This window comes from Vombatus ursinus, unplaced genomic scaffold (genome assembly GCF_900497805.2).
Source record: "Vombatus ursinus unplaced genomic scaffold, bare-nosed wombat genome assembly UNPS02003292.1, whole genome shotgun sequence".
NCBI classification, from domain to species: Eukaryota; Metazoa; Chordata; class Mammalia; order Diprotodontia; family Vombatidae; genus Vombatus; species Vombatus ursinus.
In genome coordinates, this window is record NW_020943070.1 from 9,949,841 (window position 1) to 9,974,172 (window position 24,332).

Genomic DNA, 24,332 nt, shown 5'->3' on the forward strand with positions numbered 1-24,332 from the left:
CATGTTTCTCTGTATTCGTCAGTGTTTCTTTCTTACAGCACAGCAATACTCCTTTACATTCAAGTACCACAACTTAACTTAGCACTTCCCTAATCAAAGGTCGCCTAATCTGCTTCCAGATCTTCACTACTACAAAGCTTCTGGGAAATCCTTCCTAAACTAGGGCAACCATCTTTGTAAGCTGTAAGTATAAAATCTCTAATTGGACAAATTAGAGAAAATGGAGTAAACAGCAGAAGAAATTATCTGTCCACATGAAATAATACAAACGGAACAGCACAAAACAAACCAACAAATGAGGGGTTACCAATATCATTACTTTTACTTGCTGGTTTATATGAGTTTTTCAACTTAATTTCAACAACATTTACTCAATGTTCTTTTATTAAAGCTAAAATTCACCTCAAGTAAAGGGTCAAGTACAAGTAAATAAAACAATATAATGAACTTAAGTTTTTAAACTCCTGTTATAGATTGGAGTTCAACTTTTACTTTGGGCATACTTTTTGTCTACCTGCTCAACATCCCTGTTCCAAGCTAATTTTAGCATTCCAACAACCCACAGAATGAGTAACTTCATGAAAATTTCTTTTCCACATTATATAGTATATGTGAGAAAGCTAGAATGGTTGGATTAACTCACAGCTTGTACACAATAATGTCTTAGTGTACCCATTTTTATATAACCTTCCAACACTGACCGTTCTGTTCTTTGGTCACCTTTATCAATTTGCTGGGCGTGAGTGAAACCTGAAAGTTGTTTTGATATCTACTTCTTTTACTAGTAGTGAATTAAAACATTCACATTATTGTTAATAGTTTATAATATATTTTTTGTGAACTGTTTATTGATATCCTTGGACCATTTATCTACTGGGAAATGGATTTTCGGATATTTCTTTTGACTGCCTATCTATCTTGGATATCAAACCCTTATTACAAATATTTGGTGCTGTTTAGTTGTTTTTTAGTTGTGTCTGACTCTTCTTGGCCCCATATGGGTTTTCTTGGCAAAGACAAAGCAGTGATTTGCCATTTTCTTCTCCAGATGAGGAAACTGAGACAGAGTGCCCAGGGTCACAAAGCTAGTAAATGTCTGAGGCCAGATTTGAACTCAAGTCTTCCTGCTTCCAGGCCCAGCACTGTATCCACTGTACCACCTAACTGCAACAAATATTTGATTCAAAGACTTTTTTCCAGTCAATCTCTTACCTTCTCCTAGTTGCATTAATTTTAAGTAACTGAAATTATCTAATTTATCTTTTATAACTGCCTCTATCCCTTGCTTGGTTAGGAATTCTCCCTTTAGTTATAGTAGTAAAAAGTATCTGATCTGTTTCTCTTCTAATTTTTATTTTCAAATGGTATGACCTTTAGTACTCAGGTCACGGATTAATTTTGAGTTTATTATGGTATATGGTATAAGGTGATGATCTAAACCTAATTTCTTCGAAAATGCTTTTGAGTTTTCCAGAAATTCTCACCAAACAGGGAATTCTTTCCTAGGTAATTTATGTTCGGAGATTTACTTTATAGTGAATTGAGTTAAACTGTATTCACACAATTTTACAGATTTAGTTGAAAGTTTTACTTTAATCACTGAAATGACTTAAATGTTTCCTCATTTTCAGATTTTTCTTCAGAAATTCACTCAGATATAGTGCTATGAATTCTGAAATTACTCTCTAAATTCATGAGAATTGGCAATTTCTTGAAATTTGGATTTATACTTCTGAGAAATATTTCAAATCTATTTAATCATTCAATACCAAGTAATTATGCACTCTCCTAGGTCCTATGGAATATATAAGATAAATATAGGCTGCAGCCCTATCCTAGAGGAAATTATAATCTGGATAGAAAAAAATTAATTCAACAACTCAGCATTATGTAGACAGAATATAATCTGGGACTACATAATTTTCTAGTGGGCTTGAAGTTTGAATATTCCTATGAACTCTTCCTTTCTCTTTCCCCGTCTCAGCAAGCAAGATGACACAGGCAAGAAAACGTTGGCAGCCACTGGTGCAGCCCAGACCTGAAGGGAATCCCCAGGATAATGTATCTGATGAGTGGTCCTCCAGCTTCTGCTCCAAGATCTCCAATGGAAGAGGCCACCATTTCCACAGGCAGCCCTCTCCCCTTGCAGATAGTTCTAATTGTCAGGAAGGCTTTCCTAGCATCTGGTCTACACTTGCCACCCATCATTCCTGGTTCTCCCCTCTGGGCCCAAACTGGACAAGTCCTTCAAAGACTTGAAAGTAGGCATCTTGTCCCCAGTCCTGTGACACAGACTTATTGTTACATCACCAATCGCTTTTTGGATATTTCAAGTTGCGTGTCTTGGACACGTCTCCAATCCCACCTGTGTAGAACTCCTCATTCTCCCTCTTTTCCAAAGCCGCTTCTTTCTGCTGAAGAAGCGGCCCTTCTCCAGTCTTCCAGGTCTGTCACCTCCAAGTCACTCTGGACTCTTTGCTGTCTCACACCACCCCATGGTCAGTCTGTTCCCAAATGCTGCCGCTTCTGCTTCCACAACACCTCTCACACCTGCTCCCTTCTCCACACACCTGCACCTGCTGCCTTTGCTCAGTCCTTCATCAGCTTTGGCCTAGATGACTACAGCAGCCTCCTAGTGCCCCCTACCATCCCAATCCCTCCCACTTAGCGCTACCAGAGTAATGTCTCCTAAGCAGAGATCTGACCGTGCGACTCTCCCACTTAATCAACTATGATAGATACAATATAAACTCCTCTGTTTGGCTTTTAAAGCCCCAAACAACCGGGTTCCAACCTTTCCAGTTTCCCTGGACATTACTCTCCCTTCCACACACTGTGATCCATCCAGGTGGTGCAATGGGTAGAGCACCAGGCCCGGAGTCGGGGAGACCTGAGCTCAATTCCAGTCTCAGACACTAGCTGGGTAACCCTGGCAAATCACTTCACCTCTGCTGCCTCTGTTTCTCCATCTGTAAAATGAGCACAATAACACCTATCTCCTAGGGTTGTTATGAAAGGCTAAAATAATCATCGTAAAGCACTTAGCACAGTGCCTGGCAAACAGCAAGTGCTATATAAATGTCAGCTGTCATCATTCTCTCTGGTCACCGCATACAACACTCCACCTATGGTCTTAATGCCCTCGAACTAGGTCTCCCTCGTGCCTAGAATGTGCTTCCTCTTTTCGTCCACCTCCTATGGAGCTCCTCTCTTCCTTTAAGATGGAGCTTGAACACCATCTTCCCCCCGACCTCAGGTGCTAGCCAGCTCGGGGGGGCCCCCTTAAACTACGTAAGTACTTTGTATACACCTCTATTCACTTGCTTAGTTTTTGTGTTGACAGATAAATGCTGTGGAGGGGAAACTGATAAGCACAATGAGAGGGAATGGTCCCCTTCCCAGGGCGATCCTAAGACCACTCTCCCTGTAGGCTGAGGGGATACAGGGGCCAGTGACAACACAGACCAAGAGGGCTGGGTCTGCTGGGGAAAGAGACTTCAGGATTCTCTTTTAGTAGGTTTCTCTAATATTCACATCTTTCCACGGCCACTGGGCATTCATGAACATGCCAAGGAATGCAGGTAGGGCAGAGGGCAACAAATACACCCAAAGTTAATTTTCATCCACTGTAGACTCTGTGCAGCACCTAACAAATAAACACTTGTCAGAGGCTTTTCCCTTTTCCCCCAACAACAGATTTGGATTTGGTTACTTTGCTATTTTCCCCTTGGATCACACTGTGAATTGAGACCTCTCACACTTGATCTCAATTTAAGACCTTTCTTATTATATGTCTGAATTGGGCCGGGCTGCTTGGTAACTGAGCTTAATCTGTCCTGTTACAAAGGAAAGCTTCTTGTTTGCTAACACTCCTACATTATTCCATGCCCTCAATCCAAGAAAATTTATTTGCAATTTTCCTACACACACTTGGATAATCCAGAAAGCATCCTGATCTCAGCAGCTGGGAACAAAAAGTGCACCTCTACTGACAACCTTTTCAAAATGACCTTGTGCACCTGAATGCATCATCCCCAAATGTGGACTTGTCTGTCCAAATGAACACCACGAAAACAGATGGGCCTAAATCTGAAGGCAAAAGCAAAAGCAGGGACTGTCATTTTACAGGAGAAATTAAACGTGCCCCATTAGAGAGTTATCTTAATAGGGATTTTCTTTCATGGCGAGTTTTCGTTTGGGCCCTTTCTTTTTGTGACTCCTGCCCCCCTGTCTTCTGGAGAACAACGATGTCGCTGTAAATATCCCCATAGCAATGCCTCACAAATGTGCAAGTCACTGCCGAAGGGCTGGTGTGGAGGTCCTCAGTGGCTCTAATTGCCTGGACTCCATTGTGCTGCTCATTAAAGAGCAGCTTCCGCCCCCAACACCCCCGGCCCCCTCCCCTATCAGGTACGGCCAGGCTGCAGAAACGACGGCATCGTCAGATCCCTCAGCCAGAAGGCAGTTTCACAAGAAGCCTGTGAGGAGGCCAGCATGGACTAGGAACCTTCCTCCTTCTCACAACCAAAGCAAGAAGAGATTCCTCCAATCCCCCCTAGCACATTCAGGCCTATACAGCTAGAGACACGATGCTCAGGCACTGCCACCTGATTCAATGCTGCACCAAAGGCGAGTGAGTAGAACACAGACCGCAGAAACTACAACATATAGGCTCTGCTAAGCAAGAATCTACCCCAGGAGCTGTGAGATTTAAGTAGAATATCTTCTCATAATCCATACCCTTATCTTTGTGCTTCGCTGAGAAGCAAAGACACAGCACGTCCCACGGGAATCCGACTGACTGGGCTAGAGAGGAAGCCGACCCCGAAGCTCCTCCTCCCCCCAGCACTGACCTGGGCTCCCTGTCCGAGGTAAACTCTACAAACCCTGCATCAAATCAGAAGGGACTGAGTCACAGCAGTCCGCTCCCCTGCAAAGACTGTCAAAGCAAATTTGAGTACTCTCCAGCTTGGTCCTCACATCCTTCTCAAAAGATGAACGGATAGCCCAGCACTGACACAGACCAGGAAGGCCCCTTCTCCCTCACACACCAAACCAGCCCCCATCAACTGCAGCCGCGACAACACGGCCTCGCTGGCGGACGTCATCCCCTCCTCCACCCGGGCAGAAAGCAGGGTCTGAGCAGGAAACAGCGGCCACCAGCTCCAGGTGCTCTGGGCTGGGCAGAGTCCCCTCGTTCTGATGCTCGGGTCGCTTTACTCAGACAGCAGGAGACGACGATGCCACCCAGAGAGGTTAGCCCTCTTGTTTCACCAGGGAGGAATATGAAATTCTGAAGGGAGTGTTGAAAAAAATTAGAGAAGATGGAAGTGGGTGCAGGGAAGTGAGGACAAATACGAAAGAATAGTACAGGCCGGTCAGAAGGGTGTCTGGAGCACTAAAGTTCAGGATGAGATGAGGCTAGAGGTGAATACCCAAAAAACCTTTTGTGGGTACCCAGGGGGCAAGGCAGAATCAGAAGAGGAATGAGATTATTGGTGGGAGGTGGCTGGAATAATGATAACAGACGGCAGAACTATTTAACTCTCAATTTAGTTCTGTTCTCTCTACTACGGAGAACTATCTTTTCACTCAGAAGGGAAGGCTAAAACTGGTATATAAGACGTTGAAACTCAAGATAAACAAGAGGGAGGTAAGAAAGCTCCAAGATGCTCCAGTGAATTCCAGTTATTAGACCAGGCTGAACTATATTCCGGGAGACTAAAAGAAATGGAAAATAAGAAATGATGAATTGTTACCAACGATCCCTGAAAAACCATGGAGAATGAGAACCATGCTACAGAGCTGGAGCCAGGCACAATGTGAATTCTCACCCTCTCCCCTCAAAACAGGGAAGAGAGTTGATTCTTCAAAACAGAAACTAGTGGACTTGTCTTTGGATCCTAGCAGAATTTTAGAAAACATTATGAAAAGCTGTGGGCTCCTGGAAAGGAAAGCAGTGATCATTAAGAAGCAGTGCACCATGGATGGGTGATGCCACACTAGCAGAGACCATATCATGTGACTGTCAGGTGGAGGTACAATGAGGGCTCCTGAGCTTGGAGATGAGAATTTCTGTTTTCTGTATCTGAAAGGCTGTCATATGGAAGAAAGATTAGAATTGCTCTGATTGACCCCAAAGGGTAGAACCTGGAGAGAGAGAGGTTTGGGCTTACCCATAAGTACGAGCTGTCTGATGACCAGAGAGAGACCTCAGTGGCATGCTCTCTTGGATGGAAACTAAGGCTCCTATCACTGGAGATCTTTAAGCAGAGACCAGATGACCCCTGAAGTAACTTCCAATGGGAGATTCTGTGAATGGGTTTGCCCAAGGTCACATGATCCCAGCAGAGCATGAACCAAGGTCTGTCCAGGCCTTGGGCCTCCAGCCCAGGTAAGAGGAAGCAGGGAAGATGGGGAACTTCCCCAGCATCCTCGTCCTCGTACTCAAAGAGTCTCTAGTCTGCGCTGGCTGCTTCGTGCTCTGCATCACCACCGAGTCAGGAGAAAGTCCTGGTCGGTGCCTGCTCAGGGACTGCTATTCTGTGGTTACTCAAGGTGAACAGTACATGCTAAAAAATATAGCTAGGCCTCATCTTACGTCTCGTGATGGTAACTTCTTGTAGGAAACAAGACGGATCACTGTGTGATTAATGTGGATATGTATAGATAAACACAAGAATCACACAATTCCAGAGAGAGGTACGTCATAATTGTACTAAATAAGTAACTGTACATAAGATAATTGTACTCATGTGTTAGCCAATGGGTAGAGGAAGACAAATACAGAAAGGCCCATTACGCACCAAAATAATGAGTAATACTTTTGTGGGAGTAAAATTTTGGGGAAAAAATTGGTGCCTGATGAGTAGGGAACGGCTGAACAAACTGTGGTATGTGAATGTAATGGAATACTACTGCAGTATAAGACTCAAAGAAAGTGAAGAATTCAGAGAGACGCGGATGAGGGGGTGCAGAGGTCAGAAGCAAAGGGGCCTTCAAGGACAACTGTACGAGCAATGTCTACAATGATGTAAGTGGAAAGAGTACTGACTGCCACGGTTCAGCCAACCAATCAACATCCGTCAAGGGTATCGGGGCTCCGAAGAGCAGACGAGGAAACACTCCGGGTCGGAGCTGGCCACTACAGGGTCAGACCCGCTTGTTACCAGGCAAAGCCCATGGGGCAGCCATATATACACAGCAGGAACGATTGTGGTATCAGAACAAAAGGCACCAGGATGGCCCCTCATAGAGCTGTGCGCAAACCTTTCAAACTGAAATTATTCAGGGTGGTTACTTAATCAGTGTTAAATAACTGCTTGTTTTGTTGTGTATATCCTCTGGGAGAATATAAGCTCCTCGAGGGTAGCAACCACCCTTGCTTTTGGTATCTGTATCTCTAGCATGTGGGAAGTGTTTAATAAATGCTGCATTAATCATTCTCTTATTTTAACACCTCGTCCACTACGTTATCGTGGGAGGCTATGGAACGACTTGGGGTTAGCAGATCTATTAAAAAAAAAAACCATAGAAAGAAAGAAAATGGGCAAAGGTATGCTGGATAAGAGATGTTAAAAAGGAGGGACAGGGGAACTGATCGAGGAGAAGAATGCGGCACAAAATACATATGGTATCAACTTACCAGCCCGAATATCCCAGAAGTCCGCACTGCCCACAGACATCTACCTCAAAGGCATCGCTTGAAATCATTAATCTCTCTAGCAAAAGCATGCTGGCTCCATAACCGATCAGGCAGTCACGTTCCATTTCTCCAAGACGCAGACCACCGTCACGGGATCGACCTTCTGTGGGCTGCCTTTGAAAGAAATCATCAGACAAATGGGGCATTTGGGTTGAAAACATCTCAAATTAGTGTAAAACATCACCTGCAAAAAGAATATAAGCGTCCTGTTGAGCACACAGCTCCTCCCCATTTTAAAGAGCAGAGAAATAGAACAAGACAATCCAAGCCCCCCCAGAGTTGCTGCCAGTGCTCACAGAAGGACAGACCCAGCTGAAAGAACCTGTCATCTAAAAAGATCAAAAACTGGGGAAACGTGTGAGTAACAAATCCATCTCCATAAGACAATACACAGCCATATATAATTTAAAGTATACGAAGAGGACTATTACCCGCATGGAACAGATGCAAAAAAAAGAGGTGCGGGGAGATCCAGGAACTTGCCCGAGGCCCCATAGCAGAGGAGAGGGCCGGCTCTCCAACCCAAGCTTCCCATGCCCCTATTGCACACTGGGTCCTTCGTAAGCACGCTGTCCTGTCACGCTGTTACGTACACAGATACTTGGGACTGGCATATCGCTTTTATCACTCAAGTCACTCAATTATTTCAAAGTATTACTATAAATCAACTCAGGGGAAGTCTGTCATAGACTATTGTCAAAAATAAGAGTTTTGTAGGATGCTCTCACAATTCCTGACCATTTCTGAAAAACAACTAAATGGGTTGAACATGTATGCAGGTTGCATTTGAAGGCATATGGCACGCGTCCTTCACATATCAAGGTGATGTTAGTGACCTGCTGTCAGTAGGGAACAAGGTCGTATCTCACCCTGGCTTCCCGGCCCCACCTCCCAAATAGTGGAGACAGCTTCATCTAGACTCTCCCTCATCAGTCCCCCTTCTGCCCAATCACGTGCTTTGTGAAGTGGCTAGCTGGGCCAACAGCGCAGGCTGTGGCTACTGGACAGTGAAATCGACTGCCCCATACGCAGACGTGATCTCATTCAGTACTTCCTAACCTCCAAGCCTCTGGCCCCTGGAAGGCCACAGTTACTGCATGGGATCCATCTCCTCATGAGCAGCTGTCCTATCAGAAGACTGAATAATGCTTCATTCAAATGTGCAGAATAAAATACATCCATTTAGGAGTGTTTCTGAATTCACCACAACTGCTGTGCCTACGTATTTTTTTTTTTTATCAAATGATAAGAGCACACTACTTTCATCATATGGGAGTCCCCCAAACGTGAGGTTATACAAGTGCTCTTGTACACCTAAAAGGTTAGCGACCACTGCTCTAACAGAGATCATTGCCCAGAGTTCATCCATAAGGAAACTTTTTAAAAAGCAGGAGTACTAAGAGTAATAAATAATTCCCCCTTTTACACAACAAAACTATACACAGGCAATAAGTGCCTTGACATTTATGTTGCTCTTACGTAGTTTCTGACTGTTGTAACTTATTTAAAGGGAAGGAAGAACATCACAGAAGAAAGACACAGAGCTGACCACATCGGGGTCTCCTTGCAGGGAGGTACGAGCTTCAGAATTGCTGCCTTTCTCCCTGCTCTCGCATCTCCTAAGCACACGTGTCTATCATTTCAATAGACGTGTGCATTTGCTTTATATTAAAGGGTCAAAAGCTTGAGTCATCCACACCTCTTCTATTGTAAAAAACAGCTGCTTCATTTTCCTCCCTCCTATTGCTGTAAAAAGACAGCATATCATGCAAACGGTCTTCAATAGGGAACTGAATTTAATTGAACTAGGCTATTAGTATTTAAAAATATGCTGTGCAACTGAACTTCTGATTAATGTGTAATACATATTCCCTGAGTAATTACACCACTGAATAGTCACCATGGCCAGAGAATTCACCCCAGAATCCAAGCGCTGGGAAGGAGATCCGAGGACATCGAGTTGAACCTGGGCCCACGTGAGGGCCCCTCAGACGAGTCCCCGGAGGGGTCCCTGTGCCTCCCCCTCAGAGGAGCTGTTTTCCTGATGTTAAGCCCTCAGCAGTTCCACCTCTGCCACGTCCCTTTCCATATAACAATTCTTCAAATGCCTGGAGGTGGCCATCGTGACCCCTGCTGGCCTAACACCCTGCTGCCTTCCAGGGATGCTCCTATGGACGTTTTCTAGTTTTCTCATCACTTAACCATCATCTCCTGGAGAGCTTCCAGCGGGCCCGCGTCTTCCCTGAAATGGGTCGTCAGAAGTGCGCAGAGACACTGCGCAGGGTGGCCTCACAGAGGATTCCCTTTATGCCATTCTCATTAAAACCCTCAGACTTTTTTCATTCCTACCTCAGATCTGTCATCACCTCATGGCCAACCTATCGAAAAAGTGCTTCTTTTTATCAGCTCCCCTGGGCCTTGGATAGGAAAGTTAGTTTGATACCAGGACCGTACTCAAAGCCTTTCCAGCTCAGGCTCCAGATAAGGAGTCACACTGAGGATGCCACAGGTGTGTCCAGCCACTATCAGACTGCACGGCCCGGAAACAAGGGTAAAAAGCATCGTTACGAGACCACGGACGACATCTAGAGAGGGTCTTTTCACGCGTCCCTGTAATGATCTTTGTTTCTGACATCTTCCTCTCTTACTTATTTGCCCTTCTGTGCTGGTACCTACCCATCTAGCCCAAAACAAAGCAAACACACATGCCTATAGCCACACCATAGCATGAGCCTGGAATTTCAATTTGACTCTGAACGCAAAAGGGAGCCCTCAGGTATCTCTCCCTTGTTCCTCACTTGGGCATTATCACAGTCTCTCTTGGGGCATAATCGCTCACAGACTCGTTGTTCAAAAGCAGGGTGGGCGTGGCTGCTATGTCTGAATCCTCATGCCCTGGCATGGTCATGTCCATGCAGAAGGAGCGTAACATCCTTAAGCTGAATTACCTGGTGAGGACAGCGCGCGGTCCTCGTGCTCTGGCATGCATCTTATCCAGCACCATATGCTTCAGTTTCTGATAGTATACAGGTCCAAAATAGATATAGGCTTCCAAAGGTTCCCTATGAAGAAGCAGAAATTTTGGTCCAAATGAAAGACATCCTAGTCTAAGTGAGAACAATGGCAAAAGCTGGCCTTAACTTGGTCACACAGAGGGCTGTGACAAACTGCGTGGATGGTTTATGATTTTCAGCCCGTGAGCATTTAATGAAGGTTAAGCTAGCCAATAAGCTAAAAATGATACACAGATCCCTTTGAAAGATGGTGCATAATACAGGGAATTAGGCTACAATTGTGGGAGAGAAATAGAAACTGCTTGGCCCCAGAGAGCAGAACTAAGACTCGTGAGCTTTGGGGAAGTCAAATTCAGCTCAGGCCTCAAATGGAAAGAGCTGTCCAAGGTCATAATGGTCTTCAACCAGGAATGAGATGACTCCTTGTCAGCGATCTGGTAGGAAGAATTTGAGGTTTGAGTAGGAATTAGATCAGATAATTGGGGAGGCCCCTTCCAATATGAAGATTTTTATTTTCTCCATCTGTAACAAGAGTAACCAAGTTAGCAATTCCTTTTTTTCTTTTTTGACTACCTGTGATTAGGATACTTCTGCGTCCAATGCTTAGAGGTAAGGATGACTCATTTTCAGTTCAATGCGCTAGGATGCTGGGCAGGTGAGTGCTCTGAGACTCCCCAAGGACTCTCCTTGCATCAACAGTAAAGAGGCAGGAAGTTGTGTCAGGGTTACTATTCCCACTTTTACAGAGGGGAGAACTGAGGCTGAGATGACTAAGTGACTTTCTTGTCCGTGGTCACATCGCTAGTAAGCAGTGAAGCTGAGATTTGGATCTGGATTATCTGACAACCGAGTTTGGGGCTCTTTCTACCACTCCCCAGCTTCTCTAAGCCAACAGACCTCATGGTGTGGTCTGGGGAACCCTAAGAAACCCTGAGAAACTTTCAGGGCATCTATAAGATCAAAACTATTTTCATTATAATACCAAGATGTTTTAATTTCTGATGCAAGCAATATCAACAGATGTAACCCACATAAACTATGGGGGGGGGGTCCCTCAATAATTTTTACAAATATAAGGGGGTCCTGAGACGAAAAAGTCAAGAACTGCTGCTCTAAGATACTGTTACTCCATCACCAAAGAAAAAAAGTTTTACTCAACGTATTCTACTCAGCCAAAGTAGAGAACGTAATAAGGCATAGGCAAGCTGGGACCAAAATGGTTTAGGCTGTCTGGGTGGAGGGAGAGAAGGATTTCCCAACCACTAAGTTAAGAGGATCAAACTGCTGTCACATGCACAAAGGTGCTTCTGAAGTGGATACACGTCTGTTTAATTATCCTAAAACATCTGCTCTAACATTTCAAGGATTATTCTGGAAAAAATGGAGAGGGGCACTTTAACAACATCTGTTTGATTTGGGGTCTATATAGATGATGATTTTAAAGCACACTTACAATGTTGAACAATACTGAGCAGGATTCCTTATTTATTTAGCGTTTTCTGTCAAAAGTAGTAAAAACCAAGCAGTATTTTCATATTTCCACTCTTCAGAGATTTTCACTAACATTCAAGAGATTTAAATACTTAAAAGAATAGCATAAATTTAAGCTCCCATAATTTTATTTGAAAACTGATTTCATACAACTGACGTGGACATAAAATTGTAATACACTGCTATGTTTTCCAATTTACTATTTTAACCTTAAGATTTTCTGGCCCTTAGTCTTCCTTTGTAATCTGAAAATACATTCCAGTGCAACAGGAAAGTCCAAGATTTAAAGAGCACTTTTGGGAAATGAAGAATCTTCTGGAATGGGAATAAGCATCCTTCGAGTAGGTGTTTTCAGAATTTGGATTTCTGCTTATTGAAAGGGTGACTCACAAACAAATTTAAGGAAATGAACTTGATAGACATTACCTCCTCCCCACCCCCAACAAGAACGCCCTCCTTCCTTCAGAGTGCGTCAGTGCAGGCCAGGACATGCTTACCCGGTGATGCCAGATGTCACATAGTCTTTTCCCAAGTAGTTATAACCGTGACGAACAAGGTCTTCACACACGTCCTTCACTTTGCTGCCTCCAAAAGCTGTCCCATAGTGAAACCTGCCATCGAGCACTCCCGCCTTCCCAGCCAACAGTTCAATCAGCTTTCCCACCTGTGTCACATAAATAAGTCAAATCCTTCCTGGATCTGTGTGTCTATTCAGATCCTTTGTCATACCTAAATATACAAGGGCTCACAGGACATTTAAGAAATCAAACTTGGTCTAATACTATTCAGTGAATACCTGTGCGCATGCGTATGTATGTATTTATGTGTTTGCATGTAATAAAAATGATATATTATGTATATTATTTATACACACAATTATTTACGTATGTATGTACATATTTTAAATCTGCCAAACAATCAAGGGGACTTACTTCTGAAGGTTCAAGGATTTATGATCATGTAAGTATTGGAGCAAGACAGGGGACCTTACCTGGACAGAGATGTTCCTAAAACATACCGTGTAAACAGAATCACATTTTGAATCGACTAGGGAGGTTGTCTATTTAAAAGGGATGCCTTGCAGTGAGAGTGAAGAACCCTTTGCCATTTGTCACTAAACATCTATGATGTGCAAAGCATAAAGCTAAAAATGCAGGGTGAGCTGCACAGTTTAAAAAGATGCAGCTTGGACCTTCACAGAACTTATGGTCCAGTGAGGGTATCTAACACATATACAGGTAAAGAGAATACCAATTAATCTGGACTTCGCTAGGTACTTCATATAATAACTCAAATAATTTCATTTTAAATTAAAACCAACTGATATGTATTGAGTACCTACTAGGATCATGGTCCCTTAGAGAGTTCTCTGTGTTGGGCACTGTACAAGACAAATCCCCTTGGATGTTTAAAATAGTAGTAAAAATGTGCAGAAATTCACATGAGACAAAATTTAAGAAAGGAGGTAATAATAACAAGCACTGAATTTGGAATCAGAGGACCTGGGTTCAAGTCTAAACTCAACTATCTACAACTTGGGTGACCTGAGACAAATCACAGAGTTTCAGTTTCCTCATTTGTAAAATAAGGGGGTTGGACTAAATGACCTTCTAAGGTCCTGTCCAGGTTTGAGTTGAGGCTTCTACATATTAGGAGTCATGGTGTCAGACGTCTGCATACAAACATACAAGATAGGGGTTATCACCCCAAATAATTTAGAAATCTTAATTTAAAAAGACAAAATCTGACTTCCTAAGTATAAATGGGATTTGGTATGCTAGGACTCATGACCAGAATACGGTACTGGAAGGAATTATATAGCTAACTAAATAGGACACAGGAAAGGTAGGTGGGGGAGCACTATATATTAAGTAGATCTACTCATACGAGAAAATCCAGGACCAGATGGGGGACGGACGGTAGAGAATATGAGGGAAAGATCAACTAAAACCAAAACAAAACCAGAATTGTCACCTGGGAGGAAAGAAATAGATGAGTTCGGGAAAAACATCAGAAACTCAACAGAAAGGCATGGCATAGCAATGATGTAAATTCAGAGATCCGTACACCTGGGTTAGGTTCTTTTCTCTGCTAAAAGTTAAACAGTTACCAATTCTCTGACTTGTTTTAATGATAATTTGATGTTTTTAAAAGGCCAAGGGACCACTGAACCACCAGGCAGGAGAAGGAACAAGTGATAGTCACCCCCTAAATTTTACAAAAGGAACTGGCTGCTGAAGAGAAAATGAGAGGAAGTCTGGTGTGCCAGGAAGTGACAATCCAACCTAGAGTGTGCGATAAAGGCAGGGAACCAGGCACAGTCTGACTTGGACGTGTAGTATCTGAGAGCTCGTTTTAAAGAGGTCAGAGAAAAGACAGGTAGAATCCCAGGGAACAAAATTCTACGTGTTGAGTCAGTTCAGAAGAGATGGGAAACGTTCAAGAATGATATTCCAAAGGCATGAAGAAAAGCAATTCCAACGGGGAGAAAACAGGGGTGCTGCCTGAATTTAGAGGCCGATGTGGATCCAAGAGAAATCGGTGAGCAACCCTGGATTTTTAAAAGGCAAAAGAAGGAAGAGCGGAAAATGAATGTGAGTATAAAGGCGTGGCATCGTCCTGCAAGGTCACTGTCAGAGCAGATCAAGCTCAGCTGTCTACAAGCATCTGACGACTTCTGTAGGATCATTAGACTTATTTGGATTGGCCACCGGGCCACAAGGCCACACTAGAAGCAGTGGATGAAAGCTGCAAAGGGGTATGTTAAGGTTGGATGTCAGGAAAAACTTTCCCTTTTTGGGAGGTAATTGGGGTTAAGTGACTTGCCCAGGGTCACACAGCTAGTAAGTGTCTGAGGCCAGATTTGAACTCTGATCCTCCTGACTCCAGGGACAGTGTTCTGTTTACTCTGCCACCTCGCTGCCCTCAGGAAAAACTTTCTACCAAACCCAACCATCTGAGAGTCGAATAAGCTGGCACAAGTGGCAGTTGCTTGGTAGAGTTCTTCAAACAAAGGACAACCATTTGTCAAGCGTCTGATAGGGATTTCTTTTTGGGGAGCAAGTTAGGACCGGGGACCTCTGAACTTGCTAGCAAAGCCGAGACTCTATGACTCGATTCTCAGGTACCAACAGTGTCTACATGCTTACTTCTGGAAGAGATGAATGTGATCGCCTGCATAAAAATCTCTTTCTTTGGGTTTTATTTGTTACCTTGCACTAAACCAGAAGTAAAGTCCAAGGCACCTGGTTCCTGCTTCTCATGGGCCTTGATTTTTGCTTTGACCAATTAAGATATATGAGTAATATTCATTAAGTGCATGGTATATATTCAAGCAAGAGATCCCTCCAAGCTAGTGGGTAATTTAGACATTCTTATTTATTATAAGTAACTTATTATATTATTAGAGCACTATTTTTCATTTTTAAAAATACATTCTTCATGATTTTTTATTTCCATGGAACCTGTATTTCTCAACGTAGCCCCCTTCCATTCCCTTTGAGAGAGTCACTCTTTATAAGGAGTTAAAAAAAACAAAAAGCAACTGGACAAAACTAACCAAAGCATCAAAAAAAGTCAGACATCTTTCGTGTTCCACAGCCAGAGATCCCGATTCCCGCTAAGAACGTAGAGAAGTGTCTTCTCACTCCTTTTCAGGGCAGGGCTTGGTCATGATAATTTCGAAGCATTCAGTTTCATTTTCTTGTGGTCATTGTGTATTTTGTGTTTCTGGTTCTGCTGATTTTTTTTTTTTGCATCAGTTCATGGCCTTCCATTCTTCTTTGTATCTAGCATATTTGCATTTCTCAAAGCAACAGTGATTTTCCATCCCGTTCATACACCACCCCTTGTTTTGCCATCCCCCAATCAACAGTCAAAAATCTCCTATTTCCAGTCCTTCGGTACCACAAAAAGGAGCACTGTCTTTTAAAATGCACATTGATGTTGGAAAAAAAGAGCCTTCTCTATCATTTTCAAAATTATGAGAAAAAACACGAGCCTCATGTTAAGGGTTCATTTTCGCAAAAGTGATGGGAAGAAGAAAGGGTGAATAAACACATCTGACCAATCATGGTCTTATTGGGTGGCACGGAGAGCTTCAATTGTCTTTTTTATTTTTTTTAAAAGTCATTTCTTGACTTAATTAAAATACAACAATGTTGACTAATTTTTATATTAAAAATTAAGGAGTACATGGGAAAGCATACTCGCAGTTTCTTTTGACAATGGGAACAAATTAATTACTTCTATGGGGGAAAAAATGCCAGAAGTGGGCTGGAGAAGGCAGCATGTTGAGTTCAAACACTCAGTGAACCGACAGGCTTTCACTCTTTGACAGTCTCCAACTAACAAGTGGGTTAAATCCTAAAAGTCTGTTTGTCAGTCACTTGTTTGGAACTCAGAACACATTTTCCCATAAAGAAAATGTAGTTAGGTTCCCAAATTAGCCCACAAGAACCACCATATACTTCAGTGCTATGACCAAAAAGAAATCAACCTGGCCATCCACACTTGGAAAATAAAGTAAATGGAAAACCATGTGTTGCTTGATTATATATAACTGAAAAGTTTTGGTGTGAACAAAATTAATGCAAATAGGAAAAGAAAGAAAGTTTGAGAAAAAGAGGGCAGAAGTTGAAGGAAGCTAAGATTACAAGGCAAAAATTAACTGGGGGAAAAATCTTTGTGGCAAATCTCTCTGACAGTAGTCTCATTTCCAAGAACTCATTCAACTTTGTAAGAATAAGAGCCATTTGGGGCACCTAGGTGGCACAGTGGATGGAGCACCAGCCCTGGAGTCAGGAGGACAGGAGTTCAAATCCAGCCTCAGACACTTGACACTTGACACTTAATAGGTATGTGACCCTGGGCAAGTCACTTAATCCCACTGACTAGCCAGCCCCCCAAAAAATAAAAAAGATTAAGAGCTATTCCCCATTGATAAATGATCAAAAGGTATGGTGAGCAGGCAGTTTCCAAAGGAAGAAACCAAGCTCTCAACAGCCATATGAAAATATGCTCTAAATCACTTGCAGTTAGAGAAATGCAAATCAAAACAACTCACACTCATTAGACTGGCAAAACTGACAAAAAAAGAGAAAATGATAAATGTTGGGAGCTACAGGAGAACAGGCATATTGATACACTGTCTGTGGAGCTGGGGACTGGTATAGCCATTCAGAAAAGACATGCTGGAATTATGCCCCCAAAGTTAGTAAAGTGTTCATGCCCAAGGACCCAGCAATAACACTACTAGACCTACAACCCAAAGAAATAAAAGAGGAAAAACAACTCTGTCTACAAAAATGGTAGCAGTTCTATAAATTACGGTATGTGAATGTAGTGGAATACTATTGTGTTGTGAGAAATGAAGCAAAAGATGGTTCCAGAGACATCTGAGAAGATCTGTACAAACTGATGGAGAGAGAAGTGAGCAGATCCAAGAGAACAATTTATATGATAAGATGAATATTGTAAAAACAAACAATTATTAAAAACTTAAGAATGCTAATCAATGAAATAATCAACCATGATTCCAGAGAACTGACAAAGAAGAATACTGCACACCTCATGGCAGAGGGATGGTGGACTAATAAGAAGTGCGAGAAAAATATTTTGGGATGCATGGGAATTTGTCTCTCTTTTCTTCCTTTTTTCCTTCCCTCCTTCCTTCCTTTCCTTCTTCCCTTCCTTCTTTATTTTCAGTGTGTGTGGAGAGGGAGGTGGGAAGGAGAAAAAAATGCTTGACAAATTGAAAAAAAAATTTTTAAAAAGATTCTCTGATTCTAATTCACGTTTCAGCTAACTCTTCTCTGGTGAAATTGCTTCAGTCCCTGTAACTTTTCCTTACAGGACCTTTTTCCAGAGGAAATCATTTTTGGCATCCTCTATATGCTCTATTGTTTCCTCACATCCTTTTGGAAATATGATAACCAAAGGTTTATCTAACACAGAACATACTGAGAGAGTATTTCCCAGACCATGTATATCAGGTTCATTTTAATACATTTTAATACAACGTTTTATAATTTTGATAATAGTAACAGGAACAGTATACTGCTCATTCATATTTACCTTGTGACCAACTCTGACCCTTTGCTTTTCTAAGCAGGGGTGGGGAGGGAGGAAAAGAAAGCGGTGGCTTGATCTAATCAGCCAGTTCTCATACCGTGTTTGTACTGTTCGGATTATTAATTATTTTCAACTTGATTACTCTCTTCGATATTTAAAAGGATTTGATGAGGGGAATGATGATCAGTTATTCTCTCTGTCTGGAGAATACCAGCAAGAGAAGAGAATCAGAGCAGGGAGAATTCTGATGGAACATTAGACACTCTTGGCCTTCAAAGTGATACTGTGAATGATTTCTTGAGGGAGGTCAAGGAATGACTGTTCACGTAGAGCTTCAAGAAAAGAAGAGATGACCACTTCTCCAGGATGGCTTGGACTTTCACCTTCCTGAAGGTCCGGAAAGGGCGGAACCAGAAGATTGCCAGAGGAAGTCTCCTCCAGCCTCATTACTCTAGGATGAAAGTTTCCTTGTTCTAAAATTCTTTTTGTTTACATTGGACCAGGCGTTTTTAAATTTTGTTTTGTTTGGCAATGGAGAGGAAAAGAATTGGGCACAACCAACCCTAGGTAACAATGTGGGGACGGCACCATGTATACTTTGTATTTATTTATGTAGGCAGGCAAGCAGGTAGAGAGACAAACACACTTGGATATTTTCTCAATAGGTGTGCCGTTAAGTGTCATAAATAAACTTATCTGCGTCTACCAACACTGTATATACTGATGGGCTAACAGGAAAAAAGACAACACCAAGATCTGGCTGGCTACCAAACTGTGCCTCACAAGATTAGTATTATTCTGATCCAAAGTATGCCATATTGGTCTGAACATAGTCTGTCCCCAAATATAGACTGTACTGTACAAAACAGACTGTACAAAATGAGATCACTCTGAAAAAATATAAGAAAACACACACACACACACACACACACACGTATATGCCCTGAAGAATAACACCAACCATAAGCTGCATTAAGGTACTTTGCACCAGCTGTGTTGGTGAGGCTGATGTTTGATCAACATTAGAATTACTGTTTAAAATGTCCCAGTCCTGCCTTGGGAGCCAGAGACCAATCGGGACATTATGGTAAGGGAACTATGGGAAAACCCCTCCCTAGGATGCCCAGTAACCACCAAGGGACACTAGCAGGGCACTAACGGAATGAAAAGATGCCATAAAACACTCTATTCATCTAGAAAATGCCCACGTGCTGAAGAAAAATTGCTTAGTTTGTTAAAAGTAAGTTACTCAGGTGACTCTGATCTACAGAGTGTAGAAGATCTACAAAGCGAAGTTAAAAAAATGTCCCTTCTCTCTACTTAAGCTTAAATACCAACCAAGGGCTTCAGTATGTGGGGGTGAGGAGGTAGCCACAGCAGAAAAATAGAGATTTTACTATTTCCCAGGTAACTTAGGGCAAGGTTGCACTGTCTAAAATCCTGACTTCAAAGTTCCAAGTTTTTAATTCCTCCAGTGACAGGGACAAAACACCTGCCCAACCTTTCTTGATCTAAGCATATTATCATATCATCTGCAAAGTGATAGCTTTGTTTCTTCTTTGCCTATTCTAATTCCTTTAATTTCTTTCTCTTCTCTGATTGCTAAAGCTAGAAATGTCGTTTCTAGTACCATACTGAATAACAGTGGTGATGATGGACATCCTTGTTTCACCACCCCCCCCCCCCCCCCCCCGCCTCCCCCCGGTCTTACTGGAAATGCTTCTAGCTTATCTCCGTTACGTACAATGCTTGCTGATGGTTTTAGGTAGATGTTACTTTACCATTTTAAGGAAGACTCCATTTATTCTTATGCTCTCTAGTGTTTTTAATAGGAATGGGTGTATATTTTGTCAAAAGCTTCTTCTGCATCTATTGAGATGATCATGGGGTTTCTGTTAGTTTTGTTGTTGATATGATCAATTATATTGATAGTTTTCCTAATCCAACCTTTCTCTAAAAAGTAGCACTTTCTGAGAAAAGTCAAGACCACTGACCGTCATCCGTGATGGGAAACCATGAGGGTTCATTATGATGTCAGGGCAGATTCCAGAATCACAGAATGGCATGTCTTCTTGAGGGACGATCAACCCACAAACACCTGAGGGAAGAAAGGTTTGGAGTGAAAAGAAACACAACGAGCCCAATGGGAGAAGAGAGTACTTTTACTCAATCTTCCAGCCCTGCCCCAACTGTCCCCACACCTTCCCTAACCTCGTTCACCAAAGCAATTTCCAACAGACCTCATAGGCAGCCTGGTGGATCAACAATTCCCTCCAAGTGGCAGCTAAAAGCAACGCACTGACAGTTTGCTCATCCAACGTGAAACCTCAAATATGAGTGAATACTGGAGGTTTCACCTACAACCCCCTCCCAGTAACAATCTCACACTTTGAGGGTAACGTCAGGAGGCTCCAATTCCCTCCCCCGCCAAAGTCACAGGGATGGTTTCCTAATTAGACCCCCCCACACACACCTTTATTGTACATAGCTGTCGTGCAATTAAACCGGGGAGAAGTTTAGGATTCAATTTTCAAATAAGAAGGGCCAATTTGTCTCTGATGTGCTCACAGGGCTGTGTACACAGTTGCAAATACTCAGCTCCTTTGTTTGTCCAAGGTTCCTTTGGCTGAGCCTAAAGTGCCTCAAGGAATCACAATGTTGATCTATAGGGTAACATACAGGGGACGGTTTGTTATTGGCTCAGAGTGTAAAGTTTAACAAGAAAAATCAATTCTTGAGCCATTCCCAGCATTTAGGACAGTAACTATGAATTAGGATTCCAGGATTCCCGAGACCAAAAACTGGTAAAAAAGGTACGGGTTTTCTAAATGTAGCTAAGTGAACACCGGTGTTATCTTAGTATCCACATCTTTTAGAAATGAAAATGATGCTAATAAACAAGAGGCTGGGTCTGGTTTGTTTTCTTTGATTTCTCAGTTACTGGAATACGAATAAGGAATACGATTTAGTGTTGGAAAATCAGTTCACAATAAAAGTGGCCAAGGACAAGTTAGATGAGGAAAATGCTCTTATGAACGTCGAAGGACGCCCACCTTTCATCTGTTCGACCTCCCAGGATCACTGTGAGATAAAGCATGCAAAATGGCTTTGTCAACCTGAAAGCCCCAGAAAACTGCCAGATTATTTTGTATTATATTTAGAAATGGATCAGACCATCAAAACACTGAAAGATAAATGATTCTGGAAGAAATGTTTGGTGCACCACAATCATGCATTCTTTTGGTCTTATGATCAACAATTGGAGTTAAAACCCATTTTTCAAAACCCGGGCTTGAAGTCTAAAATTACATTTATTTTCTAAAATGCCGATGGGGGGGTGGGATGGAGAGGAGAAAAACTATTTGCTTAATAGTACTCAGATTTCTGGTAGGCTGAATACACAGTCATCAAGTTTGAGAAGCTGATCGTTAGGGTACTGATTTGCTTTATTATTGGGTTTCTAATGTCCCTAACACTAAAGCATCCCCACTGAGTCTGTGGATGGTAAAGTTAGCAGGCATTAGTACGAGGTTAGCTAGTTAAGAAGTACATTCTTATCTGTGTGAGAGTGAGGTTTAATCCTTCCTCACCCTGCTCTGAAAATCCATCATGTCCACATTGAATTTTGCTGACAAAACACTGGGACTACCAGGAAGGCTAGTCTGAAAGGGATCAAATTGTAAATCTAGGTTCACAGACACAAACATTGTCTGTCAGGACACAAAAATGTTTAAAAAAAAAAAGTCAGTGAGAAGGCTGGTCCCATGACTTTTCTCCAGAAGGAATATAATTTTGGATTAGGAGGAGTGCTGGGAGATGGCTGATGTAGTTGTATCCCTTAAAAAAAATCTGAACCAAAAAAAAAAAAAAATCCCAAACCCCAAAACAAAAACCAGGCACCCCCCCTCACCAGTCAGTTCACAGGAGGGTGCTGGCGTCTACTCAGGAGGGGAGCTGCTCGTCCACCCTCCAAGAAGAGAAAGTGGGGGTGTGGGGAAATAGGTGCATGAACTAAGAGACTGAGCATGGCATGCTCCTGGAGACGGGAAGAGCAGAAAGATAACATACTCGCCCCTTTTAAGTTTTAGCTGATGTTTTATTCCCAAATGCAGTCTGGTTATCAAGATGAGATAAATTCTTCTTAAATCTCAATTTCTTAATACTGCTGACTGAAATCCGATTGAAATCTAGACCACAACTCCCTCCCTTTCTGAAGACTCTTTTCTTACAGGACTTTTTTTTTTTTAAATAAAAATGAAACTTTTGGTTTTTTTTTCCTTTCACTCACTTCTAGGAAATCCCTAGGCTGCATCTGTACCAAGGACACCTGTAAGCCAAAAATTAAATCTTCCCTAACTTAAAGTTACTTGAGGCTCTGAAGACCCTTTTCTCTGCCAAGATGGTTCCCATAGCAGACAGCCCTGTGTTGTTTGTTTTGTGTGAAAGTGAATGATAAAAGATGCATGAAATCGACACAGAAAGGCAGAGCAGCAGAAAGAGCCGAGGGCTCTCCATCACTGCGGCTTCTACCCTCTGCTGACTCGCCGAACAATGGCGGCTACACATCCCACCGCAGATCTAACACAGCTGTGCATTTCATTAAATGAAGAGCACTAGTGCCACAAGTAAATAATTAACTTATTCTGGTCCGCTGACTGTGCTTATGAGACCAGTCATAGCTGACAGATTTTAATACAAGTTAACACAAAGAGGGCATAATGAGCTTAGAAGTTAAAACAAAATATTTAGACAGAATCTGATGATCTCAAATGAGCTTGGCCAGTGGAAAAGTTCAGCTTTCAACAAAAACTTCTCCATCACAGCTCCAGATATCTTTTTAAACAAACAAACAAACAAACAAAAAAACCCCTTTCTTCAGTTTCGGAATTATTCATGCCTCTAATCATAATAGCAAAGTTTCTCTTCATCCTTCACACAAAACAGTAAATCTGTATTTTCTCTAGGGACTGGGGTGTAAAATTCCACCCGATATTTAAACTCTTAAATGTTATGGTCATTTTCTTCCAACATTGGTTTAAAAATGTAAATGATATGCAGTTCATTTCAATGTGTTAATACTTCCCCGAAAGCCCTAAAAGAGGATGGGCGACAAATAAACCGTATCGAATGGAAAATGTTGTGAGACAATTACCAATTCATAGCTCGGATGCTTACACAGCATTTCATATTTTAAAATAAAATCTCAGTCCCTGGCTCACGCTGGTTTCTCAACACCACTGTTTAGAGCACATCCTCCTGGCTGTGAAATGCAAATACACTGGGTTAATATGCCTAAAAAAACTCAATACGCCAGCTAACTGTGCAGTAGGAACTCCAGCAAGGGGAGCTTCTAAAAAAGAAAAAACTTTTCCATCACTAAAATAGCAGCATTCTGATGTCACCAAGCTTAATATTGAGTTTATAAAGATGAAAGCAAATAGGAAACTCAAAGTTCCTTGGTCCAAGGGCTACTCTGCATCCAGAAGAAGCAAACCAAAGGGCCTCTTCCTATAGTGGCTATCCCCCAACCAGACGCTTGTGCTAACTTAGCGAGTCTGTTCTGGTGGCAAACCTGAAGTTTTTAAGTGTGCTGAGTCTGCCCCACACCCACCTTCTGATTCAGGGAGTCCTGATTCTCCCAGGAAGCATGCCTAACTACAACTTCTTCTACGTCACTTTTGGCATTTTTAAACCCTCCAACTCTAGTGTAAAGGATTAGTTTGAGGTGCTATTTTAATCTGATTATAATTATTAAAATGAAGAGAAAAAAGAAAGTATTTTAACATCTGCTGAGCATGGAATAATTCATTATTTTACTGACAATCAACTCCTATTTAAATACTGGTCCCCATTGTTTTATTATTTACTATTATTATTTGGAGTTTTGTTAAGACTGTTGGACCTGGAGTCCAAAAGGCCTGAATTCAAATTCAGCTTCGGATACCTGTAAATTTTATGACACTGGGCAAGTCACTTAACCTCTGCCTCAGTTTCCTCATCTGTAAAATGGGGATGATATATTAGCACCTTCCAGAGCTGTTGTGACAATA

General features: G+C 42.2%; 1 protein-coding gene across 1 annotated transcript in view; it reads right to left on the minus strand.

Annotated features, from left to right (window-relative positions):
* Positions 1-24,332, minus strand: part of POLR3B (RNA polymerase III subunit B) — a 144,108-nt gene that overhangs the window by 1,530 nt on the left and 118,246 nt on the right. Inside the window, exons 24-27 of the mRNA XM_027873285.1 lie at positions 20,277-20,380; positions 12,708-12,874; positions 10,654-10,767; positions 7,646-7,819 (exon numbers count right to left, since the gene is read on the minus strand). Of these exons, the coding sequence (XP_027729086.1) occupies positions 7,646-7,819; positions 10,654-10,767; positions 12,708-12,874; positions 20,277-20,380 (559 nt within the window). The remainder of the gene's footprint in view (positions 1-7,645; positions 7,820-10,653; positions 10,768-12,707; positions 12,875-20,276; positions 20,381-24,332) is intronic.